This window comes from Pogona vitticeps, chromosome 1 (assembly GCF_051106095.1).
Source record: "Pogona vitticeps strain Pit_001003342236 chromosome 1, PviZW2.1, whole genome shotgun sequence".
Taxonomy (NCBI): domain Eukaryota; kingdom Metazoa; phylum Chordata; class Lepidosauria; order Squamata; family Agamidae; genus Pogona; species Pogona vitticeps.
In genome coordinates, this window is record NC_135783.1 from 259,557,674 (window position 1) to 259,581,885 (window position 24,212).

At 41.7% G+C, this 24,212-nt stretch overlaps 1 protein-coding gene across 2 annotated transcripts in view; it reads left to right on the plus strand.

Moving 5' to 3' along the window:
* Positions 1 to 24,212, plus strand: part of SERGEF (secretion regulating guanine nucleotide exchange factor) — a 127,868-nt gene that overhangs the window by 59,469 nt on the left and 44,187 nt on the right. Inside the window, exon 10 of one of the 2 annotated variants that reach the window (XM_020811344.3) lies at positions 20,329 to 20,365. In XM_020811344.3, the coding sequence (XP_020667003.3) occupies positions 20,329 to 20,365 (37 nt within the window). Of the gene's footprint in view, positions 1 to 12,212; positions 12,405 to 20,328; positions 20,366 to 24,212 lie in introns of those variants that run through there. The other variant, XM_072985699.2, reaches the window with a different exon arrangement.

Here is a 24,212-nt window from a genome sequence, read left to right on the forward strand (position 1 = left end):
GAGGCTCTTGAGAGTCCCCTGGACTGCAAGGAGAACAAACCTATCAATTCTAAAGGAAATCAACCCCGAGTGCTCTCTGGAAGGACAGATCCTGAAGCTGAGGCTCCAGTACTGTGGCCATCTAATGAGAAGAGAAGACTCCCTGGAAAAGACCCTGATGTTGGGAAAGAGGAGAAGGGGACGACCGGGGATGAGATGGCTGGACAGTGTCTGCGAAGCAACCAACATGAATTTGACACAACTCCGGGAGGCAGTAGAAGATAGGAGGGCCTGGCGTGCTCTAGTCCATGGGGTCACGAAGAGTCGGACACGACTAAATGACTAAACGATGACGAAAATGTCAGAGCAAGCCTTTGTGTATTGGAGTGGTTTCCAAGGTAGTCATGGAGGAAAATCAGTTCTAAATTTATTGAAATCTGAGGGTTAAAGAAATTTGCTATATAAATAGTATTTATAACTAGGTTTTTTGGGGGGGAGCAATTAGTCTGTGATTCAATCTGAGTTTTTGGTAGCTGAATAGATTGTCACCGAGCTTGAATATGTTGCTAACCTTGTTCAATGGAGTTCATTGGAGGATGGGAATTTTATATTGTTCATATGTTATTGAGTAGATAATTTAAAAAAAAGCTTTTGCAGAAAGTCCCCCAGCTGATCGTCCTCTACCACTTTTGGATTTTACACATGCTTAGAGAAGTTTCCCAAAGCATTGGTGTGTGAGATATATAATGAATATTGAACCACTGTGAAAGTAAGCAGTTGTCGTTTTGACTTACATATTGACCCATAGTGCTAGAGCACGCTCTGGGTGATTTATACCATAATTATACAAGCAACTCCCCCCCCCTTCCCCGTGAGCTGGGTACTCATTTTCCTGATCTCAGAAGGGTGGAAGGCTGAATCTACCTTGAGCAAGCTATCTAAACCCATCTGGATCCAACTCAAGTCATGAGCAGAGGCTTTGCTTGCAGTACTGTAGTTTAACCACTTCTGCCACAGGGCTCACTGTCTGGTACTTGGTTCTCCCTTGTGGTTTCTGTGGATCGCACAGAGTCCATCTCAGAGCATTATAGAGCTGAGCTAGAGGTATTTCAATTTTCTCCCCTCCCCCCACTTCCTTCACTGTGAAAAATTGTGTCAGATGTGCTTTCTGAGTAGAGAAGTAAGGGATCTATCTTTCAATAGACTTTAGTATGTTGTAGAGTTGGGACTTAGTGTGGTTGTTGTCTGCTTCGCACTGCAATGTGAAACAGGAGGGTTTCTTCACACTTTCTGTCACAGAGAAGCAGAAGCTTGAGTGTCAAACAGAATGCCAGCCTGATTACAGGTTTATTTTAGAAACTGCCAATTCATGAACACAGCATCATTCTAACAACAATAAAAAACTTAAACAAAACTAAACTAAAATCAACATTTTACCACAGCATAGAACTACAGTCAGCCTCAGATGATTGCTTACAGTTTTGTTTTATAGTCATCTGGGACGCGGTAAAACAAAAACAAAAAAATCTGTCATGGGATTCAGGATGGAGGGTGGGAGCAGCCGCAGCAAGTTGATCATCATCATTCTTACTTCCTTGGAGGATTAATGAAACATCCTTGCCATCTCTGGATCCAGCTCACTGACAGCTGATCACAGCCTGGATTCACAGGCATTCTGTGCTGAAGGAGCAGCTTGAACAGCTCATTCCTAGGAGCTATTTAACTGGATGTGGAAACATGACATACAATTTATAGATGGGTTCTTTAAAATGGTTGCTAGTATTCTGTCCCTGATTTCATATTAGGGATGTGCACTAGCAGCAAAATTGGGATCCTAAGTTTCAGCCCTTTAGATTTGAAATTCAGAATTTAAAAAATTTCAAATTTCCAAATATCTGGAACTCAGTTACAGGAAATATAAATATTATATAGTCATTATTTCCCCCTTTAAAACAAGAAGAAATAGGAAAAATATTTTTAAGCATTTCTCTGTGTCCTCTGACACATTCACAGTGATTACGTCAAACAAAGAGAGTGCACACTAACAGCCAGCAGTGCCCTAGGGATTAGGAAATGACTGTAATGGGCTCGCTGAGTAAACATTGAAGAGTAAGAATGTCAGCCATAAATGCCAGAAGCAATGGTGAAGCAGAGGACAAATTTCTCTGGGGAGTGGGCAAATACCCTGAGCAGCACTGGGAGGCAGGCTGGAGCAGCAGATAGCCTGTGGTGGGTTGGGAACTGTGCCAACAGCATGGGGCATGGAGCAGTTGAACGAGTGAGCGCAGTCTTGGAGAAGCAATTGGAAGAATGGAGGAGGCAGGAAACGGAAGCATTGCATACTTCATACTATGAGCAGCAGAGGCAAGAAAAATCGGGATTGCTACTGCACCACCTAACTCAGGATATGGCAACTCCACTCCAGAATCTCTTACTGGGAAGCCCAGCAGTGATAGGTTGACCTTAAAGAATGTACATTTTTCTACAAATCCACGTTCCAGGCATGAGCACTGTGGATTGACCATGTCCCCTGCCTGAGAGAACACTCTCTCACTGGCATATGAGTTGCTGGGCAAGACAGCAGCCCCACTGCTCTTTGGTCAGACCTCCCCAAACAGACTCCTTCTCAGCCAAGTAAAACAACGGGTTGGTCCTTTTGGGCTTGCAGGGCTCCTGCATGTACATCTCTACTTTTGCCTCTGCCATGTCTTTCCTCTGGGGTAGTGTCTCTGGAGGACAGCCCCCAACCATCCTGATCAAGACAGTGTCCCAGAAAGCTTCCCCTCTTGTTGAAGGAGTGGGGGACTTGGACTCTAGAATACAACTGCTGATACTGCTGTTTTAGGGGCTAGTTTCTTCTTGTTCTGGGTGACCTCTCAGTGCTAACTGTGCATTGATTAGTTACTGCTGCATGTGATGGACCATTGGCTGCCGTTGCCCCCTCCCTCTTGCTGCTGTTTAATATCAATTGCTTGTGTTTTTTAATTGAGAAATACTCCTTCTTTCACAAGGAGGCAAACCTATAGTGGAGCAGGTATGAGTTTAGCTTGCTGGCCAGGGTTTAGGCTGAAAAAAAAAACCTATAAAATTCTACATCCACCTAGTCAGTCTCTTCAGTACACCATTCATCATGCCATACAACCCTTGAACATTGGGATCACCTGATTAGAGATGGGTGTCTCTCCCCTAAAGACCTGTATTGTATTCTCAAGGCTTTGAAGGACTACTTGACCCATAATGTCTCATCCTTCTCTGTCCAGAGGATCTGCCACACCAATGGAAGTCTCCAGTGCCAAATCATGGAGTGCTCTTTGCTGCTCCAAGATTCTGGAGTGGAGTCCCACCGAGTTGCCATATCCTAAGTTAGGTGGTGCAGTGGGCAATCCTGATTTTTCTTGCCTCTGGCACGTGGTGGAAGTGCCCTTTCTGGCCCACTCAGGTATACTGAGTATGCAAGTGCCATCCATAACCTGTAAAGGACCCTAAATTATTGGGTTGAGCGTAAGGCCCATACACCATATCCCTTTTTATCTCCCCAGCCTCCCGTGCTGCCACCATGTTTGCCCCCATTGTCTGTGACAAACAGACCTTGCTTTTCTATAGCTAGACTCCACTGCTGCAGCATGTTCCTCAGACCCTCTTGAATTAGTGACATCACTGGGACATGTCTGAGATTGATTCCTGTCTGTCCCACCTTGAACCAGAGGCTTCCCTGCCGCCTCCTTGGCAAAGGCACACACATGCTGTACTGCTGTCTGCTGCTCTTTCATAGGGTCAGTACTGAACAAGGCAGATTTTCTTACAGGTATAGTTGCTGAAGTTTGTTTTTGAAATAGAAAAACACTTGTACAGGTTTTGCAGTATTACGAGTCTGCAGATTGTGTCCAGAGCAGTTTGCACAGCTGTCACTCATGACTAAGGTACAGTGGTGCCTCGACTTACAACCATCCCTACTTACGACCATTTCAAGTTATAACCAGCTCCGGCTGCAAAATTTTGCTTCGACTTGCAGCTGGAGCTTCCAGTTATGAACACAAAAAGGCAAGAAAAAAAGGCGGGAAATTCAAATTGCTAACTGTAGGTGGCGAAGAGGCTGCTTCTTTGTAGCTCTTTCGCCCCAGCACTAGAGAATGTGCGGTCAGAGGAGGCTGCCTGGGAAGGTAAAGTGCTGTTTTCTACTTTTAAAAAACTGTTCTGGTGGGTTCTGCAGTGTGGTTTTGGGCTGGGGGTATGTTTCTGTGCTGTTGTTTTGTTTTTTGGTGATTTTTTTTTTTTTTTTTTTTTTTTTTTTGCAGCCGCAGTGCCTTCGGGGCTTACTTATTTTTGGTTTGGTTTTTTTTAAGCCCCAGTGACAGAACTTGCAGTGTGCTTTATTTTTGTTTGTTTTTTTAAGCCCCAGTGACGGAGCTTGCCTTGCTGTTTATTTTTTGTTTTTAGTGACAGAGCTTGCCTTGCTGTTTATTTTTGTTTTTTATTAAAAGCCCCAGTGACAGAGCTTGCCTTGCTGTTTATTTTTAGTTATTTTAAAGCCCCAGTGCCTTCCAACTGGGCTTACTGTGTGCTTTTTTTTGCCAGAACGGATTAATCACGTTCCAGTGCATTTCAATGGGAAATGGTGTTTCGATGTATGACCATTTCGAGTTACGTCCATCTTCTGGAATGGATTATGGTCACAAGTCAAGGCACCACTGTAATTCTTAATTAGCTGAGTGGAACAGCCTGCTGAAATGTAGACTAAATGATAAAATGTCATTATGATTGATTGATTGATTGATTGATTGGATTTCTATCACACCCATCTAGATTAAAGGTCTACTCTGGGTGGTTTACAAATTTAAAAACAATAAAACCAATAAACATATATTAAAGATCCAAGGTGGAGAAAGCATAAGAAATTAAGATACGGCAGGACAGAAAACTTGCCCAAATAGACAGATTTTAACTTTATTCCTGAAAACACCCAGAGAGGAAGCCAGGTGGATCTCCACTGGCAAGTTGTTCCAGAGGTGTGGGGCCACTGCTGAGAAGGCCCGGTTCCTCGTTGTTTCCTTCCAGACCTCCCTCAATATTAAGCCCCTCAGCCGCCCAGCTTGGCTGGAATGAGTGACTCTGGCAGAACTGGGTGGGGGAAGGCGCTCTGCCAGCTATTGAGGTCCGTTATTATTATTATTATTATTATTATTATTATTATTATTATTATTATTATTATTATTATTATTATTATTATTATTATTATTATTATTATTATTATTATTATTATTATTATTATTATTGCTTTTCCTGAAGAGGAAGCGGAGGCAGGAGGGAGCTGTGCTTGGGGGCCATTTTAGTTGGTGAGATCTTTTCTGGTAGGCTGACCCTTTGACCACATGGTCTGAGGGGGCGTGGCTTTGCCTTTAAATTAGTGCCAGCAGGAGCTCTAAGCCCCTTTCCTGAAGAGGAAGCGGAGGCAGGAGGGAGCTGTGCTTGGGGGCCATTTTAGTTGGTGAGATCTTTTCTGGTAGGCTGACCCTTTGACCACATGGTCTGAGGGGGCGTGGCTTTGCCTTTAAATTAGTGCCAGCAGAAATCCTCTCATTCTATTTTTTACTCTAATCTGCTAAATGGGATAGCCAAATAGCATTTCATACACCTGGTGGCAGGAATGTTTCAGGAGTAGGGTCATACTTCCACACTATTAGGGAGCAGAGCGGGTAGGTGGGACTCGTCAGCCATGTAAGGCAGCCCATCTAGGAGAAGGAAAACTCTGATTTCAAACCTCCACTGCCTTGTGGCTATATCCACTGATGGAAAAGGCTTCAGGAGATAACCTCGAGGCAAAATCCGGAGCCGGAGTCCCGTAGACAGTTCGTGTTGTTCTGCCAACTCCTGCGACGTCGCTGGAACCAGTTGTATTGGCTCTTGCCTCTCCATTGGACTATTTCAGTGACGTGGAGAGGGGGGATTTGCTGCTTGGGTAACAGCCTATCCTCCATATTATTCTACCCAGGCTTCGTGCTCTGGAGAGGACACTCCAGCTTTGCATACAGTGCTGAAATAACACAGGAACTAGCAGTTACTGGTTATACGTTTTGCTCGATTGGCGTAGAGCATGATGCCAGGGGCTACTTCTGATGGTGGGAGAGCCGAAAAACAGATCAATAACCCTGCACCATGCAACAATCAGAAGAAAACATCTGCCCTAAAGTTGGGAACCTGGAATGTTCGGACAATGACCCCTGGCTTTTCTGACAACCTGCAGGAAATAGACGACGTGCGCAAGACAGCTGTTATCGACATTGAACTGAGTAGACTGCGGATGGACATTGTTGCCCTGCAAGAGACGAGATTGCCAGACATGGGATCTGTCAAGGAAAAAAACTTCTCATTCTTCTGGCAGGGAAAACCATTGAACGAGACCAGGGAATATGGTGTTGGCTTTGCGGTCAGAAATACTCTGCTGAGATCCATTGTTCCACCTACTGTGGGGAGTGAAAGAATCCTGTCTCTGCAGCTCCAGTCATCAGCGGGACTGGTCACCCTCATCAGTGCATATGCACCAACACTGTCATCCACAACAGAAGTCAAAGACAAATTCTATGATGATTTGGCAGCTGCTATCAAAAAAGTCCCTGAGAGAGAGCCGCTGTTCATTCTCGGAGACTTTAACGCTAGAGTTGGTGCTGATCACAACTCTTGGCCCACCTGTCTAGGCCGTTTTGGCGTTGGGAAGATGAATGAAAATGGCCAACGCTTGCTGGAGTTTTGCTGTTATTATGGTCTTTGTGTCACCAACACGTTCTTTAATACAAAGCCTCAACACAAAGTTTCCTGGAGACATCCAAGATTGAAGCATTGGCATCAGCTTGATTTGATCCTCACTAGACGTTCTAGCCTATCTAGTATTACGATCACACGCAGTTACCAGAGTGCTGATTGTGATACTGATCATTCCCTGGTGTGTAGCAGAATAAAACTGCAAACAAAGAGATTGTATCACACTAAAAAGGAAGGAAGGCCACGTATAGATATCAACAAGATTCACAATCAAAGAAAAATGGAGGAATTTGCCCAAGCACTTCAGGAAACCCTTCCAGGCCCGGCTGATGCGAGTGCACCTGAACGATGGGAACACTTCAAGAACGCTGTTTATAACACTGCCTTGTCCACATTTGGCAAGAAGACCAAAAAGACGGCTGACTGGTTCGAAGCCCATTCGGAGGAGCTGATTCCAGCCATCGAGGATAAGAGGAGAGCTCTAGCAGCATACAAAGCCTGTCCTAGTGAGTACAACTTGCAGGCTCTTCGAGCTGCTCGTAGCCAAGTCCAACAGACTGCCAGGAGATGTTCCAATGATTATTGGCTTCAGCTCTGCTCTCAGATACAAATAGCAGCAGACACAGGTAACATCAAGGGAATGTATGACGGTATCAAGCAGGCTTTAGGTCCAATACAGAAGAAATCTGCTCCTTTGAAGTCTACTACAGGCGTGATCATCCAGGACCGAGCACAGCAGATGGAACGCTGGGTGCAGCACTACTCTGAGCTATATTCTAAAGAGAATGTAGTAACGGAAGAGGCACTAAATAACATTGAGTGCCTGCCTCTCTTGGAAGAGCTGGACAGTGAACCAACTTTAGCAGAAATAAAAGCGGCCTTGGATTCCCTTGCCTCTGGCAAGGCACCTGGAAAGGACAACATCCCCATTGAAGTTTTGAAGTGCTGTAAAGAGATCATCACCACTGAGCTGTATGAACTCTTTTGTCTTTGCTGGAGAGAAGGTGGAGTACCACAGGACATGAAGGACGCAAACATCATCACATTGTATAAGAACAAAGGCGACAGGGGCGACTGCAATAACTACCGTGGTATCTCTCTTCTCAGCGTTGTAGGGAAGCTGCTGGCCCGTGTTGTGCTGAAGAGACTTCAGGTGCTTGCAGACAGAGTGTATCCAGAATCACAGTGTGGTTTTCAAGCTAATAGATCCACCACCGACATGATATTTTCCCTCAGACAGTTGCAGGAGAAATGCAGGGAACAACAACAGCCACTCTTTGTGGCCTTCATAGATCTCACAAAGGCCTTTGACTTGGTTAGCAGGGATGGACTTTTTAAAATACTTCCCAAGATTGGATGTCCACCTCAACTCCTTAATATCATCAGGTCCTTTCATGAGGAAATGAAGGGCACTGTAGTTTTTGATGGCTCAACATCAGATCCCTTTGACATCCGAAGCGGAGTAAAACAAGGCTATGTCCTTGCGCCGACCCTGTTTGGGATCTTCTTTGCTGTCATGCTGAAGCAGGCCTTTGGAACTGCAACAGAAGGTGTCTATCTCCGGACTAGATCAGATGGAAAGCTCTTTAATCTCACTAGATTGAGAGCGAAGACCAAAGTCCAACTGAAATGCATGCGGGACTTCCTCTTTGCTGATGATGCAGCCATTGTTGCCCACTCTGCTAAAGACCTCAAACAACTCATAAATCATTTTAGCAAGGCCTGCCAAGACTTTGGACTAACTATCAGCCTGAAGAAAACACAAGTCATGTGCCAGGGCGTGGACTCACCTCCCTCTATTACTATCTCCATGCAAGAACTGGAGGTTGTTCATGAATTTGTGTACCTTGGCTCAACAATCTCTGACACTCTCTCCCTAGATGTCGAGCTGGATAAACGCATTGGGAAAGCAGCTACCATGTTCTGTAGACTCACAAAGAGAGTATGGCTTAATAAGAAGTTGACGGCATACACCAAAATACAGGTCTATAGAGCCTGTGTCCTGAGCACACTCCTATACTGCAGCGAGTCCTGGACCCTTTGTGCCCGGCAGGAGAGGAAGCTGAACACCTTCCATATGCGTTGTCTCCGACGCATTTTTGGTATCACCTGGCAGGACAAAGTTCCAAATAGAGTAGTCCTAGAACGAGCTGGAATTTTCAGCATGTATACAATATTGAAACAGCGCCGTCTACGTTGGCTTGGGCACGTCGTGAGAATGGCTGACGGTCGGATTCCAAAAGATCTCCTGTATGGAGAATTAGTGAAGGGAAGCCGCCCCCGAGGGAGTCCACAGCTGTGATACAAGGACATCTGCAAGCGGGATCTGAAAGCCTTACGAATGGACCTCAACAGATGGGAAACCTTGACGTCTGAGCGTTCAGCCTGGAGGCAGGCGGTGCATCATGGCCTCTCCCAATTTGAAGAGACACTTGTACAGCAGACCGAGGCAAAGAGGCAGTCCCGAAACAAGCAAAACCAGGGAGCTGGACAGGGGACAGATTGGATTTGTCTCCAGTGTGGAAGGGATTGTCACTCTCGAATTGGCCTTCTCAGCCACACAAGACACTGTTCCAAGACCTCCATACAGAGCACGATACCATAGTCTCTCGAGACTGAAGGATGCCTACACAAAATTATTATTATTATTATTATTATTATTATTATTATTATTATTATTATTATTATTATTATTATTATTATTATTATTATTATTATTATTATTAATAATAATAATAATAATAATAATAATAATAATAATAATAATAATAATAATAATAATAATAATAATAATAATAATAATAATAATAATAATAATAATAATAATAATAATAAATATTTTCAATTCCAATAGTCAAAAACAGTTAAAATACAAACATAACATAACATAACATAATTACAATGATAAAAACATACAGTGAGCAATTATCATTCAATTAGACAACAGTCAAAATAACCATAATACAATATAATGATTGAAATACAGTAATGCAAGCATCTTTTGGACTGTGTGATAATAGAGCATATGAATTTTGAAGCACTGACAGTGTGATGAATCCACTCTTTTTAAACCTCTAGATATACATATATTTGTAATTTACAGTATGTATAGGAATAGCGTTTAATATCTAATTTGTATGTGTGCAGGAACAGAGTGTTAGTATGATGGGCAGCTGAATGGCTGAATTAGTGGGGAGAGTCAGAGCATGTGTGTGTCAGAACGTTAGCGTCTGTAAAGAAGTTATTTTGCTTTTTAATTACAGAAAGAATAGTGTACTTGTACATTTTACTGTTGGGTTTGTCATAAACCCCTTTACTAGTGGCACTAAGGAGTGGTGGTGAAGTTTAAAGTTTTAAAAATATGTCAAGTAGGTGACTGTGACAGCCTAGGAGTGTGTGACCTGTGTGAAGACTAGTATAATGGCTTTAATATCTCTATTTTTATTTTTGTTTTCTATTTTATGAGTTGTAACCTGCCCAGAGTAGAGCTGTCACACTAATGGGAGCAGGATACAAACTGAATAAATAAATAAAATAAATACATATTGTTTCCTTGGGAAGTAAGCTTATTGCTGATGTGTTTTTTAAAAAGGTTTTATCCATTTTCAGTAAGGGTAAGGTTTTGGGTGCAGAGGGTATTAATGTTCTGATCCCATGTAATTATTGTCTTATGTTGAGTATAAAATAAATCTGTATATTTGTTATGTCTTTTGCAGATATATTCTGGCATAAAGAGATCATAATTTGTTTTGTTCTAATAATAGCTTACTAATAAGCAAGCTAAAGAGTACATGTCTGCAGCATTTATGTGTTTTCCATATTTGTGATCACATTCCTCGACACATTAGGGGAAATTGCAGAAAGCAAATCGAAATGAATCATACTGAATCTTCATGGGCTTTAATATCGGGACATACTTATAATCTTTATCAGACAATCCCAATACTGAGGAAGTACTTTTCTACATTTTTTCTAGAATCTTTATTTTATTTTATATTAATAAAGGATAATATGTTTGTGTCCATCTTTACTATAACCACAAAAGTGAAACCTAGACATTTGAAATTTGGTGTGCATCCTAAGGGGATACAAGGGGTGTGTACCTTGTAGGTTTTTATTTTTTTAGATCATATATTATTATTATTGTAGTGTAAAGTTGTTTGCAACTTGCATTGCTGTGTAAGAGGAATTTATAAGAAGCCAGATTTTGGTTGAATATCAGGGAAAACCTCCTAACTGTTAGAGCAGTACGGCAATGGAATCAATTAACTTGAGAGGTGGTGAGTGCTTCAATACTGGAGGCATTCAAGAGAAATGTAGACAGCCACCTGGCAGATACCCTTTTATTTGTATTCCTGCATTGAGCAGGGGGTTAGAGTCAATGGCCTTACAGGCCCCTTCCAACTTCATTATTCTATGATTCTTTGAGAGGGAAGGGCTGATGAAACATTAGCAGAACTACTGGATGGCTTGGTGGTTTAGGTATTTAGGTGCAGAGCCAGGTTGGGTGTTTGATTCCCCATTGAGCCTCCTTGACAGGACCTGTGCTTGATGATCCGTATGATTCTTTCCAGCTCTGCAGTTCTGGGTCAATTTCAGAAGAAAGAATTTTAAGAATGCAGGAGAGGAACAGGTATAGGAGAGACCAAAGGACCAGCTAGCTGGAGAGACAGAAATATCACTTAGTGAATGGTTGAAAGAAGAGAAAGCACAGAGGATAGCACTTTAATTCATGGGACCAAAATTCCTCTCGAGTAGGTGAGGGAAGAAGAGCAGTTAGGTGTTGAGGCATCCTTTGTTCTCGAGAGACTATGGTAACGTGCTCTGAATAGGGAATACCTTCTAGTGTGGCTGAGAAGGCCAATTCAAGATTGACAATGCCTTCCACACTGAAGATAAATACAGTACAATCTGTTCCCCTGTCCAGCTCCCTGATTTTGCTGGTTTTGGGACGGCCTCTTTGCCTTGGCCTGCTGAACAAATGTCTCTTCAAATTGGGAGAGGCTATGATGCACCACCTGCCTCCAGGTGAGTGAGAGAGAAATAACACTGGAGTTGGGGATGGCCAAGGAGTCTCTAAACTCTGTGAAGTTGGGTACTTTGGCTAATACTTTGCCGCTCAGAGACCACTGGTAACGGTGTGGCTAAAACATCTTGTGAATTAAACAAACAAACAAATAAATAGTACAGTACTTCACAATTTACGTTAACTTCTAGATGACCAAATGTAGCCATAATGTAAACATCCTGTCCAGATCATGCATCTTGATTGATTAAGTATCTTTTTACATTTATTAAAAGTATGTTTATGATAAATTTGACCTGCTACTGTTCATAGAGAACTTTGTGACTTTGCTTTATCAAGAATCATTTGATCCAGAAGGTTTCAGATCTGAAATTCTTTAAAGCTGACAGTTTTTCTAATTAAGCTTTTGTGTCTTTTTCTATATGTGTCCAATTATGCATACCAAATGTAGCTGGGAGATGTCAAACAGCATCAATCCGTGGTACAATACATTAATCAAGAACAGGAAGAAACAGCAGGAGAAAAGAATGAAAAGAATTATTATCCTATGTTACATAAGCATTGATTTTTATTGTTTTGCTGTTACTACTTATCATTCCTTTTCGACTCCAAGATCTAGAGAGAATAAAATCATATTCTTTTCCAAGCTTGTCTGGTTATGTTGCAAAAAAAAAAAAAAAAAAAAAGACAGAGATTTTAAGATTCCTGTGACTCAGTGTAAATCTTAGATTTTGATAAAAGGTTGCAGCCGAAGTAGCTTTTAGATAATCCTCTCTCTCTTTTCCCTTTTAATACTGTAGCCATGCATTAAAATAAGAGTGCTTGTTCTATCTACTCATCAGATTGTGTGCGTATACAGTCATGGCCAAAAATATTGGCGCTCTCACAATTCTGTCAGAAAATGCAACTCTTCTCTCAGAAAATTGCTGCAGTTGCAAATGTTTTGGTACTCAAATGTTACCCATCGAGTCACCCCCAGGCACATTTTTGTTTCCTAAGATTTTGGACCTTGTTGTAACTTCCTGACAATTTTATACTCCTCTTGTACAGATTTTGCTGCTTGTAATATTTTTCATTTTTTACTTATATATAGAACGTTCACTTCTGTTCCAGCCTCATGGCTTATCAGAAGCAGAAGTAGAATCTTGATTCATTTTCTACTTCTCATTAATTGCTATTTTCTTGAATTGAGGCCTAAATCCAATTGTTAGCACCAGCTAGAATAAAACCATTGGATAAATGGGACTTAAGTGTTGACTTGCCCATTCAGCAATTGATTCAGTAGGTCTACTCTTTCTGGGATCATTCTATGAGTAGCAATTTAATATGAGCTTCTAACATCCTTGAGTAGTTCCATCCTTCTTGACCAGAACAACTTCCAAAACTAATAGCATTCATTTTACAGTTCCCCACCCAATACAAAAGAGTGGAAAGTTCCATACCTTCACACTTAGCATAGAATTTTGTGCAGGGACCACTCAAGGTTTAGTCATCTGTTTGTTAATGGTGCCGCATAAAATCCACCCAGCCGTAGAGAAGTTGGCCTACCAAACTGGTAACCTGAGAATTTGACTTGTATTCTCTTAATAATGAGGTACAGTAGTAGTATTCTCCATTAGTATTTCTCTTGTTCCTAAACTTGGTTCTGACGTTTGGTGGAACATTCAAGTACAATGCCGCTGTTTTCTCTATCTCTTTTGTTGGTCTGCAGGATGTATAGGAGGTGACTTGATTATGTGTCAGTATAATTTCTGCCACATCACTGGTGTGGTGTGGTATATTTTAATCAGAAACATGATCAGTGCCAAATTTCTCTTGCTGTAACTGATTACAGCATCTGGAAAGACAAGGAACTTCATTAGCTTCGGTTGGTGAGAAGCTCTGCTGAGGCTGCAGTGAGAGAGCAAAACTAAAAGAGGAAATAGATCATCAGAATATGAATTATGTTCAGTACGTGATCATTGGTTGCTAAGATGCTGTTAAAATGTCTAAAATTAGAGGGAGGCTTGGATCATTAAATATTCCAAGACACCTATACATTTGTGGATGCTTTGTGGAGCGCCTGTAAAAGCTGATTAGATCCAGCAGTAGTACCCAGAAATTGCCAAAAATGGCTGTGTGAGAGAGTGTTTGGTTATGTTACTCTATTGCAGCAAAAACAGCAATCTTTTGGCACCTCAAACACTGATGGGGGTTTCATTTGTGGACTATAAGCTTTTGTGGACTTTATCTCCCTTGTTCAAATGCAGATGGACAAGAATAGGTAATCTGTTTTTAAAAATGGCATACGAAGGCTGCAAACGTTCATAAGGAGAGCAACAACTACTAGTCTGTTTGGGCCTTAAATCCCAGGTACTGTAATTGCTCATTTTCAGTCAGTTGCTGCTTTTGGCTCCAAACTTGGCTGGGCATCCTCTTCAGTCCAGCTGAGGAAATCTCTGTCCGTAAGCAGTCTTCCAAGTACATGGACCTCACTGAATGTGCATTGAAACAAATATCAAAGCTAGTTGAAACACACTGTGGTGCTTTTGAAGGGATGTGCTTTCAAATGCCTGCAGACATTTGGTGCAGCTAGCCACCAACACGTGCCTTTTGAAAGCATTTAGAACTGGTTTGGATCTATCAGTATTAATATAAAACCCCATAGGCTTCATCCAGATTCTCCGCTGCCTGAAGAGAATCTGTGGGTGGAAAGGACAGAAGACAGAAGACTGAAGGTGTGGTGCCGAGGTGAAGTGCTGGAAAGCTAATGGGAATGTTCAAGGCAGGACATTCTCTGGTGGGAAGCTGCTTTATCCTTAAGGTCCATGGTCCAGTTTAGTTCATATTGTCTATACGTGACTGGTAGGATTTCTGTTGGGATCTTTTTCAGAGTCACTAATAGATGTCAGGACTGAATGTGGTGCCTTTTGCATGCAAAGCATGTGCTGTGTCACTGAACTACGTCCCTTCCTTTCTGCCAGATGAGAGCAGACAGCAGAATACAGTAGTACCAGAGAGTAGCTATGTTAAGATGAGCCCTAGTGCAAGTGACAGTAAGTTGAATGGAGCAGAGGTAGAGAGGATTAGAAATCATTTCCTATTATGGCTTTTTCTCTGACCCCCTTTGCCCCCACTTTCTTTTGTTTCACAGATAACAGTGCCAGTATGAGAAATTCCATCCGTGTATAAGTAGCTACTCCCCCTTACCAATGCTAGACATATTTTCCCTTTGGTTTCTGAATTTTTTCCCATGCACATTGCAAAAAATCGTCATTTGTCTTGATTATATAACAGCAAGAGTTAGAAACCTGAGTAACCTTATCCCCATAAATAACTCATCCTTTCATTTTGTTTTTAAAAAGTCTTATTGGCTACTCTGACATTTCTCTAATGGCATTCAAGTCCTGAGATTTTTCTAAAGATATTGTTATAGGGGTATGTAGCAATAGAAAGGGAAATAATTCTGGCCTGCCTTTTTCCATGAATGCCAAGGCATTCAGTGTAACTCGGGAAATTTCCAGTAGATTCCAGAGCGAGTATCAACACTTACTGTGTTTTCCCAAATACTGTATAAGACAGAGTCTTATATTAATTTTTGCTCCAAAAGATACATTAGGGCTTATTTTCAGGATATGGTTTTTTTCATGTACTGTACAACCATTTACATTTATTCAAATACAGTGGTGCCTCGCTTAGCGATGTTAATCAGTGCAGCAAAAATCACTGCTAACCGAAAACGTCGCTAAACAGTTTTTAAAAGCCCATAGGAATGCATTGAAACCCCTTCAATGTGTTCCTATGGGCAAAAAACTTACCTTTAAGCGAAAATCTTCCATATGGCGGCTATTTTCGCTGCACGGTATGCGAGGAATCCATCCCAAAACACAGCGGGTGGCCATGTTTTTTACCCAGCGGCCATTTTGGAACCGCCAATCAGCTGTTGGGAAAACATCGCTATGCGAAAATCGGTAAGCAAAACAGCTTACCGATCATTGCAAAGCGATTTTTTCCCGTTTAAAACATTGCATTGTGATCGCTTCTAACTGTTGCTTCCTGTCCCACATATAGGTTTCTCGTGGTCAGGCACTCCCATTTCTTTAAGGACTTGCCATAGTTTGCTGTGGTCCACACAGTCAAAGGCTTTTGCATAGTCAATGAAACAGAAGTAGATGTTTTTCTGGAACTCTCTGGCTTTCTCTATAATCCAGCGCATGTTAGCAATTTGGTCTCTAGTTCCTCTGCCTCTTCGGAATCCAGCTTGTACTTCTGGGAGTTCTCGGTTCACATACTGCTGAAGCCTACCTTGTAGGATTTTGAGCATAACCTTGCTAGCGTGTGAAATGAGTGCAATTGTACGGTAGTTGGAGCATTCTTTGGCACTGCCTTTCTTTGGGATTGGGATGTAGACTGATCTTTTTCCAATCCCCTGGCCACTGTTGAGTTTTCCAAACTTGCTGGCATATTGAATGTAGCACCTTAACAGCATCATCCACTGCTGCAAATTTTAAATAGTAGTTCTGTTGGTAGAAGTTAGTACCAAAGAAACCAACACTATCATGTAGATTCCTTTCTTATAACCACTATCCTTCTGTTATACAATGTGTTAAAGTGTTTTTTTCCTAATTAAGTCTTATGAATGAAAAGAAGTTGGTTTTGAAAATTGGGCAGAAAATTAAATGTGTGAATCTTCTTACGTTGACTGGCACTGTAATGTGTGAATGTTCCTATTTTAACTGGCACTGAAGAGTTACCACAACCTTTAATTTAGATGTTTATTTTTTCCCTTGCAAGGTGATACTAGCATGTCCCAGATGCTTCCTTTTCCTATAGCTGAATTGAAGACACTTCTGCTGCACCTGTTAGGCCTGTATTGTACGTATTCAATAAGTAGATCTCATGGCCTAGTTTGATATTTTATCAGTAGTCTCGACTACAGCACTTACTGCTTGATTGCTTGGGGCAGTTATTGCTTATAAATACCCTTGATTGTGGTGCTCAGACTAGTTAAGGACCACTTTTTACATTCATAGATTGCAGTTTGATTGCACTTGTTTCTCATTAGCTTGGTTTTCCATCCCAGTAGATTGCAGGCATTCTTCTGAGTTGGATAACCTTATGACCATGATTTCCTAGTGTCATGCAACATCTTTTTCATGTTTCTTTGTAATGTGTAAACTTACATATCCTGCCATGGTAAAGATGTTGAACTTCTCCCAATGTGTTGTTTGAAGGTTTGAGTCTTTACACAGATGTTTTTCACTATGAGACACAGTTAAAAATATAAAGGAAGAGAGTAGCGTATTCTTAGATTTTTTTTGTTCTCGTAACTGCACAGCATTTCAGAATTTTTGAAGTCTCCCCAGTATTAACTACTATTATTAAATTTCAGTATACTGCAAACAGTTTTTATTATTGTGAAATTTAGAACCTCAAGTAGTGCTCAGAAACTAAACTAAGAAAACTGCATTTTGCTCAGAATGATTTCTGAGTTACACCAGTTTTTCTTCTAGTCACAAATTGATTTTGTTGTTTCGTCGTTAAGTCGTGTCCGACTCTTCGTGACCCCATGGACCAGAGCACACCAGGCCCTCCTGTCTTCCAGTGCCTCCTGGAGTTGGGTCAAATTCATGTTGGTAGCTTCAATGACACTGTCCATCCATCTCATCCTCTGTTGTCCCCTTCTTCTCTTGCCTTCACACTCTCCCAACATCAGTGTCTTTTCCAGGGAGTCTTCTCTTCTCATGAGATAGCCAAAGTATTGGAGCCTCAGGTTCAAGATCTGTCCTTCCAGTGAGCACTCAAGGTTGATTTCCTTCAAAATGGATAGGTTCGTTCTCTTTGCAGTCCAGGGGACTCTTAAGAGCCTCCTCCAGCACCACAATTCAGAAGCGTCAATTCTGTGGCGGTCAGCCTTCTTTATGGTCCAGCTCTCATTTCCATACATTGCTATGGGAAAAACCATAGCTTTGACTATGTGGACTTTTGTCCACAAGGTGATGTCTCTGCTTTTTAAGATGCTGTCTAGGTTTGCCATTGCGTTCCTCCCAAGAAGCAGGTGTCTTTTAATTTCGTGGCTGCTGTCACCATCTGCCGTGATCATGGAACCCAAGAAAGTAACATCTGTCACAAATTGATAGTGGGCTAAATTACGCATCATTGAAATGCATAGCATGCAAGTGGGCCTCTCTGTTCTTTACTTACGGTTGAATGGATGAGATCCCATACTGGATCAGGACCACTACAAGTGGTTAGTAGGATTTGAAACTTTCTTCATACAGTCACTATTTTTTTCTTTAAAAACTGTTGTCCCTCTGCTGATACTTAAAAGCCTCTTTGTGAGGTATAGGGCTTTTTTAAAAAAAAGCCTCCTTGAAAAAAGGATAGATAGAATTTTAAAAAGTGGTAATGAGGGAGGCTTACCACTTCCCTACCTGGATATGTTGGTTCTGATCTGGCCTCTAGACTCTGTTTTATAAATAAAAAGAAAAGAGAAAGTGTACGTGTATCATGTGGTCTACTGAAGAAGTCTTCAAATCACAATTTATTTATTTACAAGATTTTTTTTAAGCTGCGCCATTCCCAATGGTTTCTGAGTGGCATACAACAATATTAAAACTATAGAAAACATTAAAACCATTAAAATAGGCAATATCGTAATAATACTCTATATTAAAACAGTCAATTTATCATTAATAAATCCTACTGTTCATACGGCCAGCTAAAGGATAATTGAAGTAGTTCAAGAGCCTAAACAATGACTCATTGAGGAGAGATCAAAGTTGTGGGCTTATTTGAATTTCTACATAGTGGTATACTATGCTGTTGAAGTATTTGTGCCATCCCAAGTGAGAGGGTGTTTCCTCTGTATAGCACTACCACCTCTTCTTTACAGGGCACATACTGGTGGATATACTGGACAGGAATATGACAGAGCGTGCAACATGCTACTTTTCTAGTTCTTGTGCTTTTCATTTGTAGATGCTCGGCCTCTGTTTCACCAGATGTACATCTTTGCTTATCTTTGCTCTTTACTTGAACATGTGTCCTTTACTTCTCAGGAGTAGAAAATGGAAGCTCTTTGTTTGGTGATGTTAATGCAGGGGTCTCAAACTCAATTTACCTGGGGGCCGTTGGAGGCAGAGTCTGGGTGAGGCTGGGCCACATCAGATTTTCCGCCAAGAGGAGCAAGACCCTGAGGAAGCCACCCAGGAGTTTCCTTAGCCCAGCTGGGGCTCCGAGGAGGTGGAGGGCGCGCGAGCCCTTGTCGCCGGCCATGACCCCCTCTGGCTCCTTCTTCACTACCACCACCACCACCAGCAGCAGGACGAAAAAGCGGATAAGGGAGGGAGCGCGGGCAACTGCAAGGGCACGACATATATTTTTTTAAAACCCCACAGAATCGCCTTGCCAAAGGAGAAAAGCCCCCATCAGTACCCATGAAATTAATCACAATGGGGTGGGCCCCCCCACAGGTGCTCACGTGCTCCCCCCACACACAGACAGACATGGAGGTCCGGCAACCTTCCTCTGAGGGCCCCCCTAAAAAAAAGGCAGCAGCAGCTACCCCCACCACGACAGAGGAGCAAACTGTGAGGTGAGCTCAGGCAGCCTCCAGATCCAAGGTGGCTGAAGCAGGATGAAGAGGAGGAGGAGGAAGCACTGCTGGATTCTGAGGCGGCCACTGGCCGGGCTGGTGCTGGGGGTGCTGAGAGAGAAAGAGCCAGAGAGCCGCTTCCCTGGACGAGGTGGTGGTGGCGGCAGCTGCTGTTGGTGGTGCTGTTGGAGGCGCTCTTCAAGGACGGGCCGGGAGCGAGCTCCACTCTCAGGCATCGCTTGGCAGCGGCTCGGGCGCTCGGGTAAAAGGGCTGGCAGTGCACCTCACTTGCCAGCTCTCTCCCAAGACAGTGCCTCTTGCATCCTCCATCCGGAACTGCAGCCTGGCAGCCGGCAGACAGGTGGTCTGGCTGGCAGGCTGCAGATCAGATGGAGGGTGCAAGAGGCGCTATCTTGGGAGAGAGCCGATGAGTGAGGTGAGGCTTTTTTTGACTCTTGACAGCAGAGGACGTGTGGGCGTTTCGGGGGGGCAGGCAAGGTGGGGACCACAAAGTATCATCCGGCGGGCCTCAAATGGCCCCCAGGTCGCATGTTTGAGACCCCTGTGTTAATGGGTGGAGGGAGCAAAAATAGAAAGTGGAATGGTTTTGATAGGGCATATTAGTCCAGTCTCACACTGTTCCAGAGTGCACATCACCCCTCTGGGGAGCAAAGAAGACTCCAGAGGGGAGGGGAAATTCAACAAAATCATTTCCTTCCATTTTTCATCAGCAGAATTCTTCTGGACCAACAAATGAAGAATTCATTCTGTCTTTGTGAAGCTGATTCTGGATCTAAGCCAATGGTACCCAGCTTCCTTTTGTACTAATTTATTCTGATGTTGATATGGGTAGTACTGAGATACATATTTAGTACATCAAATGATCTGTAACACAATTAATGCAAGATTAAAAATTAAGTTGATGTTAATAAACATGGCTGCCTAGCTTATGCATTCAGTACTGTACTTTATCTCCTCCCCTTTTTTGCAGATTGCATGTGGATCAGAGCACAACCTAGCAATAGTTGGTAAGTAACTTTTATCAAATACTCTTGTTTTGCTTTTAAAATGTTTTGAATACAGTATTTCCTTTTCCATTTTGAGCCAAGACAAGGATATATCAAATATGCCAGGCTTATATTTTATGTCACAGCCCAGTTGTCGAAGGTAGCGGAGGAAATTAATGTTGTGTGTCATCTAAATAATCTGAAATAGAAAATAGAATTGTTGATGAAATGCTGACTTCAGTGTAGTTTAGGTAAAAAGTCTCTCCAATCAGCCATCCAAGATTTCTTTGAAAAGACCCTGTGGGTTCTGTTGCTGCCAGTGAACTCGACCAAGAATATCCATTGCTTGAAAAAAGTGCTTAGGAAACTGAAGTGCATTTTGATGGCTTTTTTGAAAAAATAAAATAAAACAAAAATAAAGCAAAGGTACTAAAACATGCAATCAGTTTCAATAGCTTTCTGTTTCATTTTTTTGCCATCTTCCTCCCATTAATGTTTCACACATTAACAAATTATATACAAGGGGAATTCTGTTAACTGCATGAAATTCAGTTCTGAAAACTGCTGGTGCTAAGAGTGTACCGAGATATTTTCCTAGTGCGTTTCTCGTGCAGCCCGCAATGATGAAGACATCAACAGCTCCTTATCTGTTTTATAAAGCAGTAAGAAAATAAATAAGTTTCGTTTAGAAAGATTTCCGTCCTGCACTACAACGAATTTACCCATCTGGAATGGATTCACCTTGGGCATGCCTTGAGCCATCTTGAGCCTTCTCCTCTACTCTGAAGTACTGTCTTGTTTACTTAGGAACTTATGCTGAAATCTGTCTTAATATCACTTTACTGTATTCGGGGAATAAATGTTCAGGTTTTATTATTTATTATTTTATTGGAGGACATGTTGCTTTTGGACTGGTAGAATAACACAGAAAATGGCACATGTACAATTTTCGTAATTCCATTCTGGTTGGCACAAATAGACCTTCCATTGAAGCCCAAACTGGCTGTGATTGTGGTTCAGGGTTGCATGGAAAGTTTAAGCATGTAGCCTTCAGCTGCTGATATCAGACCTGACTTGTTCATTTGGGGGGTGGGTGGGTTTGGAGCCTAGGGGGCATGCATTCTTGTGCTCCTTTTCTCCTTGTGAAACCCTTACATGCATCATGAGTGAAAAGGGCTGCATACTTGACTTGATTGAATTGTGACATGGGGGAGAGTTGCCTTAGGATATTCCAGGATCAATTTATAGATAGGTAGGACATTCTTTTGGTTTTCTATTTCCATAGGTTAGATACTGAGGGATATGCAGAATACACAGCCTTTTCAGAGCTTACAAAGCCACTTTTAAGAACCATACAGTTCGTTACAGTTGCAGGACCTCAAAAAGTCGTTAGTTGCAGTTATTGTTACAGTTTTTAAAAAGTAACACTTTTTGGTTTCTTTAAAGTAACAAAATTTTACTCTTTAAAAATCTGAATGCTACAAATCTGAAAAATGTATATGCATTTTCAGGTGTGTGTATGTCTAAATCATCATATACATGTGATTATGGATGCCATTTCTCTGTCCCCTTGAAAAAAGTCTTCTGGTAGATAATGCGACTTTCCAAAGCAGCTTTATGGAAAGCCATCACAGATCCTACATTGCAGATGTGAAGAGGACTTGATGAATCCCTCTTCCCACTCCTAACATGAGGAGGCGTGGCTTGTCCTTGCACAATTGGCCCTTGAGATCCAAGACAGTTGTCAATTTGTTATCTGTTATTCCAACTGTTGTTGAGACAGTCATAACAGATTCAATATTAATACAACTAAACTTTATTCCTCTTCCTTCTTTGAAGGAAGATGAAAAGGAGTGTTGGTTCATTCCATACACAAGGGAAATTTCTCTTCAGTTAAATGTTAGAATTCCAGCTGTGTTGTGGTAAAATTCATTGGGTTCAGGGAGCACTCCTAACAGATTATGAAAAGCATATTTCCATGACAGAGTGAACACCAATCAGGAACCAACACTGGCAGACAGATCTCTCCATTATGCTGAAAATGTTATTTCGATGTTCAGGTCAACTTTGTAAAGCAAGAGCTGTGATTGTGTGTCTGACATGTGATCCCTGGAGACTCGATGGACTGTCACTAAGAGATAATCATAAATTTCCTGCTTCTTTTACATACTGCTCTAATAGTTGGGGAAATCTTTGAGTGCAGCATAGAGCATTAGTGTACAGCAAGAAAGCTCAGCATGTCGTTATATTACCTTTATCTATTATACATGACAAATTCTGTTTCATAGATCTGCATTGCAAGAGCCTCCTGAAAGACCAGCATGGAGGCATGTTAACAGCCCTCTCTCTTTTCTCATGGCAGTCCTAATCACATTCATGGGTTGTTAAAGGGCACTTAGCAGGGATACTTCCTAACAGCCACATACTATTTATTCATTTCTGCTTTTCTATGAGTTGACCATTGGAATTTGTCTCTAATTGCTGGTTCATCTGTTTATTATTTCCCTGTTGATGACAGTTTTGAACAGGCGATATGTAACCATTCAGCATCTTTGATGCAGACAACTTTCTGCAGTTATATAATGTTAACCAGAGTGCATGCCACTTTCTTGAGCACATGCAAATCAAAACTGAGCAAAGCATAAGAGTAAATGGGTAGGAAATCTAAATATAGAGTCAGTAATAAAACATAACTAGCAAAAACTGTCAGCAGAATACTGGAGATGTTGGACTGGATGGATTACAGCACAATTTAAACCAATGGGGCAAACATGTAATTATGAATTGCACATGTTAACTTTAATGAAAAATAGGAAAGATGTATGTATGTGTGTATATCCAATATAGAGAGGTACTAAGACTATTTGGAACTTGATTAATTGTTCTGAACTTCATTGAAATCTGTGGATAGAACCCACTTTAGCTATCCCCCTTTGTAATTTCTTTCCCCCCCACAACAGTTATCTTGAGATCTACTAAAGAGTGTCCTGGGAGGCCAAAGGTTTCTGAAACTGGGTTTCTGATGTCAGATTTGGATCCGTCTATCTTTTTGTGCATAGATTGTTCTGTTTGCCTCACGGAGAATGCAAAGGGACACTACTGGCAAAGGGAAGGTTAGATCACATGAGCAGACAAGCAAGTGAATGAATCCCAGATATTGTAGGTTATATTGCTGGAGGCCGTAATGGTGGTTTATTTCTATTCTGTGTCTGCTCTTTTTCTTGTACTTCTTGTTCTTCTTGTTCTCCTCCTCCTCCTCAGTACTGAATGTATATACTTACAAAAAGCTTATTATTTGTGAAATGCCCATTTATAAGAAGCCAGATTTTAAATAGGAAGCTAACAGACAGCTGCTGGTTGAGCAATAAAATTAAGCACATGTTTCAGCTCTTCTAAATGGCTCTCACAGCCATTTGTGCATGCGTGGTTACCACCATTAGCACAAATGTATGTTTCAGTGGATCATACAATAAGCCTGGGAACATATCTTTATCACAATTTAATCTGAAGTTCTAGATAATTGAAATCTGAGAAGTGCATTCAGTGATTTTATCATGAGGCTTGGAACATGTTGATTTGTCCCCATCCCATGGTAGTGGGAGTATGTTATAAGCTATATGATCATGAGAAGAGAAAATTGGACAGCCATCTATCAGATCTGCTTTGACTTGGATTCCTCCATTGAGCAGGGGTTTGCTCTTAGTGACTTTATAAGCCCCTTCCGATTCTATGATTCTATGATTTTTCCAACTCCTGACAGATAAGGATATTTCTCTTGCTCATATGAGAGTGAGGGGCAGATGTATGTCCTGTGACTTTTGTCTATAGCATGGTTACTCTAGTTGCAGAGTACAGTGATACCTCGACT